Source organism: Xenia sp. Carnegie-2017, unplaced genomic scaffold (genome assembly GCF_021976095.1).
Source record: "Xenia sp. Carnegie-2017 unplaced genomic scaffold, XeniaSp_v1 HiC_scaffold_3, whole genome shotgun sequence".
Taxonomy (NCBI): Eukaryota; Metazoa; Cnidaria; class Anthozoa; order Malacalcyonacea; family Xeniidae; genus Xenia; species Xenia sp. Carnegie-2017.
The window spans coordinates 4,503,538-4,512,827 of NW_025813493.1; the positions used below are offsets into that span (position 1 = coordinate 4,503,538).

The following is a 9,290-nucleotide window of genomic DNA, read 5'->3' on the forward strand; positions in this document are numbered from 1 at the left end:
CAGGGTGCCATTTTTGAGATGTTGCCATTTAGTCTTACAGTAAAATATTATCACTCCCTTAAAAACCATTAGTATTCTACAAAACTTCACCAAGTAGCTACCGGTAGGTACAAATCTTTCTTTACTAATCATCCCTCCATTAAGAATCATAACATATTTTTTATCGCAGTAACACTGGACAACAATCGTCGCGGTTCAAGATTCAATATATTGACGTATGTGTAGTTAAAGTGGTACTAAAACGAAAATTTTGCCTCTCGTTTTTTTTTCATAGATTAATAGTGTATGTAAAAAAATCTCTTCTGGCGAAATTTTAGCGCAATGTATTTAATGCTGCTCGAGTTACGTAGCGATAAAACTTGTACTTTAAGAGCCGCCATTAAAATGCGCCATATTTGAATTTTCAAGAAGGAAGGTGCTTGTGACGTCATAGTCTTAACTCGCGGCTGTTTACAATATAACACTATATACAAATAGAGATATAAAAGGTTGTATAACTCAATTTTTTTAACATGCCTTCAACACGCTGTGTCGTGCAAGATTGCAGTAATACGTCTGATAGAAGTACAGGCATTTCATTACATAAAAGCCCAAACGACGAGTCTTTAAGAAGAATTTGGGTTAAATTTGTTGAGACGAAGCGTGCAAACTTTAATCCGAGTTCGCGCAAAATTCGATTTATGATTTGTTCGAATCACTTCTCGGATGATTGTTTTGAGCGTTTTTTCCATTTGGGTGGTATGACTAGACGGCTCAAACCTGGTGCCGTACCTACTATTTGGAAGAAATCGCCAACACCAACAACGTCAAGAGAGCGGCGTCAGGTTAGCACAAGTTACAACTATTATATACTTACACATATTGCAGATGATAAATTTTCACAATTTGAGAGAACCATTAATACATCCAGGCAAACTTTCAATATATAATATATATTTATACTAAGGTTTTAAAGGAAATACAAAATGAAGTGTCTGTATCATGCATGAAGAAAGAAGATTCGTGCTATTTTCATAAAGGAAAAGGCACAACTGAAATTCCAGACAAATCTGAGAATGATGCATACGTAAAGCCAACAATTGCTCTTCACACATACGTGCACTTCGTAAAACAACTATTCCTCAATATTCTTACAGGACCAACAGATCACGCCCGATGCACCTAATTACACGGAAAACAAAGAAAATGAACCGGTTTGTATCTTTGAAATATATTTTTGTATAACTTTTGTAGACATTTTTAAACTTTCAGGATCATGCTACGGCGTCCTGTGAGAGTTGCAAGAAAAAAGATAGTGAATTAAAGATGTTGCATGGAGAACTTACAAAACTGCACACGAAATTAGCTATCAATCAAACGCAATGGATACGGACGACTAATTTAATAACAAGAGAAACTGTAACCGATGAGAGAACTGACCCCAGTATACATTATTTACGTTTAAAGTTTCAATTCACAAAAGGAGACTATAGTAATAAAAACAAATTTCAATGTTTTTTCAGATAAAAAGAATCCTACGACAGAACATGTTCATTTACAAGATGAAAACGAAGGCTAGTGTTAAAATATCAACGGCTCACACTTCAACAAAAACAGCATGTATAAAAAAACCACTACATCTTTGTCGTAATTTAGACCAGATTTCTGAAGAACTTATGGAGGATATGGACACATATATGTGTGATAGTGAAGAAACGAAACAGAAAGATCCATACAATACAGACCCTCTGTGGGAGCCTGAGCAGTTGAGGAGGGAATATGAGAACACTGCAGACGATGATGATAATTTAACTCGCAATCGGTAATTTAAAATAACGCTTTCTATGCGTGTATGTGTAACAAGTTTTGTGATAATTTCTGCATTTACAGTAATGCTTCTTTCATTATCAGAGTAAATGAAGGAACAAACAAAAGAGATGAGCCAAAGGGAATTGTTTTCCTTTCTCAGCTACTTTTGCTTTTTCAACACTGTCATCATTGCTTTCACCCCAACCCAAAAGTGAAAACAAGTTGTTGTGGCACTCTGTTGATTATTGAAAGTCAGTGCAGTAACTGTAAAGAAAGCTTTACCTGGAAAAGTCAACCATATCTTTTTGGATAGTTTCCAGCTGGCAATATTTTGCTTAGTTTTGCTATTTTGTGTGCAGGTGCTTCAGTAAAAAAGGTGAGGAAGTATGTAGCAATGTATCATCTCAATCACAGATATTCAGTACTCCATAAACCAATGGCATTGTACAGGTACTTCAAGTGTTCAAGAACATGGGGTTGATCAGCTACAGTGAAGTCGCATATTATTATCACCAGAGACACTTTCTGTTTCCTTCCATTGTTTTATATTGGCGTAATTATCAAAAAAAGATATTGGAATCTCTAGAAGGAAAAGAAGTTGTATTGTCAGGAGATGGGCGGCATGACAGTATGGGTCATTCAGCAAAGTATGGCACATACACAATATTTTGCTGCACAATTGGATTAATCATTCATTTGGTTGTTGTACAGGTAGTTTTACTGGCTAACAATAAAATTAATTTGTTCCAAATACTTGAACATATGTCACTCACATTTTTGTCAAAGGCAAACCAAGCAGGGAGTAGTTCAGCTATGGAGGCTCTTGGTCACCAAAAGGCCATGTCATTTCTCCTTACAACTGGCCTAATAATAACAACATTCGTATCAGATCGACATGCCACCATAGCCAAATGGATGAGGGAAACATGTCCAAAACTGTGCAAAGAATTGAGGGAAACATGTCCAAAACAGCATTTCTATGACCTGTGGCACATTGGAAAAAGTATTAAGTTATATATATACCTACATCATGACATATCAGTGAAAATTGTTTACAACAGCATGTTATTCTTATCTTATAGAGATTCAGAAGATCATGATTACATTGGCAAAAGAAAAAGACTGCCAAATCCTAGGAAGATGGAGAAAAGCATGCGTACAACATTTCTATTGGGCTGCTACATCTACTTTATCTGGAATTGGAGAAGTTAAATGGGCCAAATTTGAATCTTTTTTCTATCACATTTTGAATAAACACAAAGACTTCCCAAATAAGATTTACAGCAGATGCAGTCACAGTGATGTCCTAAAGCCAAGAGTGTGGTTAACAAAGGGTACAATATTTTGAGTTTAAAAGAATATCATTACATTTGTTCACTTCAATACGCTAACTCTAAGCAACATGATAAAAACCCAAGTAAGTCAAATAGTTGGAATAATATTCATCTAGGATCTGTTGCTTATGAAAAGTTGAAAGATGCACTTACCAAAAAGAAACTTGTTAAAGCTATCAAACAAGCATCTTCTGTTGCCCAGACCAGCTGTTTGGAGGGATACCATTCAGTTGTTAATCATTTCGCACCAAAAATGATTCATTTCTCTTATTCTGGCATGTATTGCAGGTAAACTAAAAATCACAGTTTGATAAAATTCAAGACAAAGATTATGTGATAATGAAATAAAGTTAACTAATAATTTTCATTGTAGGTCCATCTTAGCAGCATTACATTTCAACTTTAATTTGCGGAGGGCTAGCAAGACTACACTTGATGGCGAAACTCGTCTTCGGTTCACATATACAAAGTATAAGGAGGGAGAAGGAACTGTACGAAATGTTAGGGTGAAGCAAGACTTCTGTGAGTTTAATTGATGAGCATGAGAAATTAAATGCATGTGTTGTATTTACAAAACACTAATGGATTATTTACCAATTTTGTTGAAGCATATGTTGAAGAAATTTATGACACTTTGCTGAAGACTCCAAGGAAAAAGCACTCCAGAGCCAATGCACATGATGCTTTCTGAAAAGCAAGCAAAAGTTGATGCAATTACCTTGTTTCCTTCTTGAAAACGTAAACTTAACACTGACTGTCCCCCCACATGCACAGATAAAGAATTACAAGATTTGCTTGGTACAGGTCAAGAGCATACAGCTAAAAAAAGAAATCCATTGTGCAAGAAATGTGCAAAGACTATGAAAGGTCACAAGAAGGGCAGTTGTCAATAATATAAATGTATATTTGTAAATTTTGTAAATATACCACCTATAATAGCTTTTTCCATCACCTTTTTACATTGCTATATGTCCTCATCCTCTTCGAATCCTTTGTAAGGAAGACACTTATTGTTCGGAAATGTCGTCCGTATTTTGTTGTAACAACAACAAGGCAGTGGCAAATGTCTGGAGCTGCCTGTAAAGTCCCATACAAGACGCACGAGTTGTCTGTACGATACTGCTCGAAAGAACCTATAAATTTCAAAAAGTAAACATAGACGCAGGCGCACAAAATAATATTTTAGAATTTTCACAAAGAAAAAGGCTTACTCCTCTCTGGTCTTTTGACCATCTCGAAAAACGGTCGCATAACTGCGATGACCTTTGGTCTTTAAACCTAACGAAGCTGCTTGAAGAACAAATTCGTTCAGGCAAACTTCGTTAAAGCCAGGGTGATCCAAAATGCATTTTCTTTCATCGACTTCGAACTGATTCATTTTGCCACGGCATTGCTCTAATTCCATGCAGCATCGGCACTCTTGAGGGTTGACAACAAGATCCAACGAGCAATGGCCACATTCACACCTTTAATATTGGCCAAATTGTATGTTTCCATAAAGTTATCATAGCTAACGGCAGACGATTCAGATCAAAGTAACACACTAAGAATGACATCTTACCATGAAGTAACATCAACACGGGCATCAAAACGATCTTGCAGCATGTCCTCAACCTGCCGTTCTTCTGCAACTGCAGCTTCGTACTCAGCAATTTCATCGGGCGAAGCAAGCGGTTCAATATTATCGGCAAATGGCAAAATTTCCGAATTAGATTCGTCCGAATTTGCCGTCATGAATTCCGATGAAGAAATCGATGCGTTTGTCTCGATCGAAGACTCAGAAAGCGAGCTAGATCTCGATGAATTTGACATTTTTTTGCTCTATTTATGTATTACTTTGTATACTTTCCAATGTGCGCTTCTTGCCGTGTTAAGAATATGACGTCACAGACCTTTGCTGATTGCATATATTCAAAATGGCCGATTTTAATGGCGGACATGAAAATTAGACATTTCAAATGTTCATAACTCCCTCGTTATACTATTATTTTTGCTTAAATTTTACGAAAGCAATAATTGATATGTGTTTAAACTATTGAATGCTAAAATCGATGATTTTTTAACGTTCAGTTTTCGTCTTAGTACCACTTTAAGGTGATTATTATTTTTAAGTAGTAAATGGACTCCGTCGATTTCGACGTATGAGGGTTCCACACAGAAGTGGAATATCCTGGTCACTGAAATTATAGTGAAGGCAGCTGATCAGACTAAAATCACTCGTACCTGTCACGCAACTACAACGCTGATATCAGCGTGACACAGGGTGACAAGGCTGCAACATTGCAGATGCAGATACAGTCCATCGAGGACATAGTTTCCTCTACCAAATTTCCCTCACATGGCTTTGGTCAACCCGGGCTAGGTTTTTCAGGCACATTGCCAGATGTGCCACGAGCCGGGATTGAACCCGCGCCGACTGGCTTAAAGCTCACGCAATTAACCATTCAGCCACCCGCCCCGTCCCCCTTTTTAAGTAGAAACTGATGTTTTAAGACAGAAAATATACAGAAAATACTGTTATAGTGCCAGCTATTTGTTATTTTGTAACGACAATTGAAAGTGTACACATACTTTATGTACAAATCGTGTTTAATGAGTGAGGTATAGACAGCTTAAGTGTTAAGTGTTAATTGCCGTATTTATGGCGTGCTAAAGTGGATAACAACTGATAAAATCTACTTTTGTCTCTTATCTAGAGGGGATTATCTTTATAGTTTAAGTATCAGCAATTAAAACCATACATTTACAAGTCTGATTACGCAATCTAGTTTTTGTTGTAGCTAACTAGCAGGCTAAACAATTTACTTTTGTTGCATGGAATGCAGCCAGCTAATTGACAACAACCGAGTTTCACATAGCATGAAAGTAGAAACAGCCTTTGTTCATAAATAAGATGCCAACAGATTATAAACTACAAAACTTTGAACAAATGTCATTGTCACGAAGAATTTGATCGTATAAAAAGTACTATGCGTCTATAGAAGCCATTTACAAAATGAATTATAGTGCTCTTACATTTATACATATTCGAAAGCTACTATGATCAACTAGCTGCATTAGAAAACTACAATAGTGTACTTTGCTGAATTTTAACACAGTATTTGTGAGATAAATCCAAGTATGACTTAATTCATAATATCATGCATGTCAATAAACTGGATTCCGAATAACATGGCATAAGAAATTATCGAAATCTAAAAATTTACATTGTCTTCATGTGAGCATTAATTTGCAGGTAGCACAATGTTATCCATGGGCAGCGCAAGGGAGATTAAAGGCAACAATTGTGTTTCTACTGCCATGTTAAAAATAGTTTCATTTTAACATCAGCTAAAGAGAAAAGTCGCCAAGAAACACAAAAAAGCGAATTGTATTTCAGCAATACAAATTGAAAACATAAACAAGACATGTGTTCATCATGTGCCTGCATATGAATGAACGAGCAATGAGAATAAATTCGTGTGCTTAAACAAACATTTGCATAATTCAGAATAAAAGAATTAAAGTTAGCTACGCAAAACTTGTAATTTTATATCCAAAATGATAATATGAAATATCTAAAATTAACCAAGATACATGATGTAACTCAGATTTTTCTTAACGTTTCGGGTAGTTCTTTTTTATTCTTATTGGGCAAAGATGACAAGTAACACAGAGCACAATCCATTTTACAATGCTTTTTTCAGGTATAAATTAATGCATTGTAATCATGTATGAGCCCTGAATGAGTCCTTTAGCTGTTTCACTCAGCATATGTATGTTGTGATAATCTTCAATTTCTCACTGATATTCCCTATTTTATCAAGAATATATTTTGTTGTTTTTTTGTTTTCTTTCCAATTTAGGGATGGCAATCATAATGCAAGAAAATAGAAAAGCCCATTTGTTCTCCCAGCGAGATATGCTCTTTCTCAGAATACATTCATGAAAAAGACGTTGGGGTAGAAATTCATTCAAACTACTTATCACCGCGCGCGCCATTTTCCTATAGGCAAATACGTTTTAGAGACGCTTAGCTAATACTATAAAGAGCCTCTAATATTTAAGAGCTCCAACACATGATCAAGGAAGAGTTGTGTGCAGATCAAATGTCTCTATCCACCCCTGCTTGATAGATGCTTTTATGTAAGTTTCTTTATATCATTAAACTATTTTATTTTCACTTATTATTCTCCATCAATGCAGCCATGTCATACAGACCAAACTTTCATCTGGGCAATCTTGCCTCAATTGCTAAGAAACCTGAAATACACACTAAACAGGTTGAAATACGTATCATAAAGTTAAAATAGATGACGAGCAACATTAGCTAAATTTACTTTTCTACAATAATGCCAGCTTATCCACAAGTTGTAGCTACATTTGCATGGTGTTTTATTTAATTTGCTTACCCTTGCTAAGTTATATACCATAGATCAAAACTTTTTTAAACCAATATTATATAAAAAAATTTTGAAGAAACTTAACTATATCCACCATTGCAAGCGCTACCTCCAGGTTCTTACGAGGCAAAAAGTACTAGAGGAAAATACTGATCACAAACATCTGTACGTTCTCTCCTCAAACGAATTGTAAATTTATAGCTTCCAACTGATGAGATTGATCATTTATCAAATGAACACATGACAAGTATGAAAGAGAAAATAAAGAAAAGAAGAAGAGTCATGCTTTGATGTCAAAGAAAGTGGAACTAGCCAGGTACATTTTATTTTAAGTTTAGCACTTTGGCTGTTTAGTTACGCAGGTTGTACCAAAAAAACAGAATCCACATAAATTATGTATTTTCCAAATTATTGTACACAATAATGTAATTAGCATTCCCAACAGCTTTACATTTCTGCAGGATTTCATAAGGTTTGTTCAGTATTAATTAAGGGAAAACAAGTTAAAAGTATTATCATACACTGACTTTAATCTCAAATTAACTACGCAAAAGCATTGTAATACAATAGCAACATAACTGAGTAAAAACAGTCTTAAAAACTAATTCATGGTTTCCATAAGTTCCAACGAGGAGAAACAAGCGTGTACCTAAATCAACCAGGCGGAGCAAATAGCTATTAGTTATGCCTCTTTCCCTTTCACAATTCCTTTCAGCTTAAGGAGTTTTTATTCGCAGACAAGAACTCCAGACAACACCATTGATGCCTGTATTGTTTTATTTGCATTGCTGCATTCATAATGCAGACTAATATGTTTTATGCCCACTTCCTTTGAATGCATACACAATTATCTGAGCTAATTCCCTTTCGTGGGTCACCCTGCAAGGGGTTTTTTAAATTGTTGCGGTGTCTATAGTATATGTATAACGAACTCCTCTTTTTTATTAAATTGTAGTTGAAGAGAGAACACAATGGCCAATATGCTGAAGAATTAGCAGCTGAAAGCAGATGAAAGAAGGTAGATAAACTAATGGTAGGTAAACATTGTTTTTGTGACTGGCAAGCTATTGCAAGCTTTTATCTCAAAATAATTTTTTATCTTATACGTAGCAGATTAAAAGTTTAGCAAAAAAAGTTAAGGCAATAACAACATAAATTTATTGTTTCTTTTTTGAATTATTATTTTTCTACTTTTTACAGAAGATTTGCATGTTGCCATATGCTTGAGGTCATACCTTGTTGAAAAATCTAATAAAAAGACTTGACTCTGCTGTATCAGGTACAAGAAGAAATTTTTCTACAATTGTAGAAACTAACAAGCAGCAGAAGCTCAAGCCTTTTTTAAGGTTGTAACATAGGAATTCCTAAAGACATTTTATTCAAACAAACATGCCGAAGTGCTTTACTGTATGAAAGACTTATAAAAAAGTTTTGTCCCTGATAAATGAACTTGATCACTTGAACTTTTAAACAATTTAAACAAGATATTTGCTGTTTTTAACTGCATTTTATAGCTTGCAGTTTGGCTTTCCCCTTAAGAACAGCTTTAGATTTGCAGTTTCAGTGTCTCGTTAAATATACAACGTGTAAGAGTGACCTTATACCTGCTTCGTGCAAGCTTTAAAATGACATTGTGTGACAGTGCTATCTTTTGTTGTATATTGAGTAACACATCAGAGAAATATTAAAACAATTGCTGGTTAATTAATCTCGCTTAATCGTGTTAATTTATAGTTTAATGTTGGATTCAGAAAGGGGAAAAAATTTGCCCAAACTTTACTGTTGA

At 35.1% G+C, this 9,290-nt stretch overlaps 2 protein-coding genes across 5 annotated transcripts; one reads left to right on the plus strand and one right to left on the minus strand.

Moving 5' to 3' along the window:
• Positions 1-910: 910 nt before the first annotated feature.
• On the minus strand, positions 911-5,582 carry LOC124454336. 4 transcript variants are annotated; one of them, XR_006951410.1, is made up of 8 exons: positions 4,684-5,582; positions 4,334-4,588; positions 4,075-4,255; positions 3,717-3,809; positions 3,276-3,415; positions 2,562-2,652; positions 2,071-2,370; positions 911-1,161 (listed from the first exon to the last, which is right to left on the minus strand). XR_006951410.1 is itself a non-coding variant. In XM_047005147.1 (4 exons), the coding sequence occupies exons 1-3, from the start codon at positions 4,932-4,934 to the stop codon at positions 4,087-4,089; spliced, it is 675 nt and encodes a 224-aa protein (XP_046861103.1). In that variant the 5' UTR covers positions 4,935-5,582; the 3' UTR covers positions 911-1,161; positions 4,075-4,086. The 4 variants fall into 4 exon arrangements, 2 of the variants coding, with proteins under 2 accessions (XP_046861103.1, XP_046861102.1); XR_006951409.1 differs by having other exon boundaries at positions 2,562-2,772; XM_047005147.1 differs by lacking the exons at positions 2,071-2,370; positions 2,562-2,652; positions 3,276-3,415; positions 3,717-3,809.
• LOC124454335 lies at positions 2,514-3,701 on the plus strand. The gene is made up of 4 exons (XM_047005145.1): positions 2,514-2,791; positions 2,871-3,122; positions 3,239-3,410; positions 3,496-3,701. Exons 1-4 carry the CDS (start codon positions 2,551-2,553, stop codon positions 3,656-3,658), a joined length of 828 nt encoding a protein of 275 aa, XP_046861101.1. The 5' UTR covers positions 2,514-2,550; the 3' UTR covers positions 3,659-3,701.
• Positions 5,583-9,290: the final 3,708 nt, after the last annotated feature.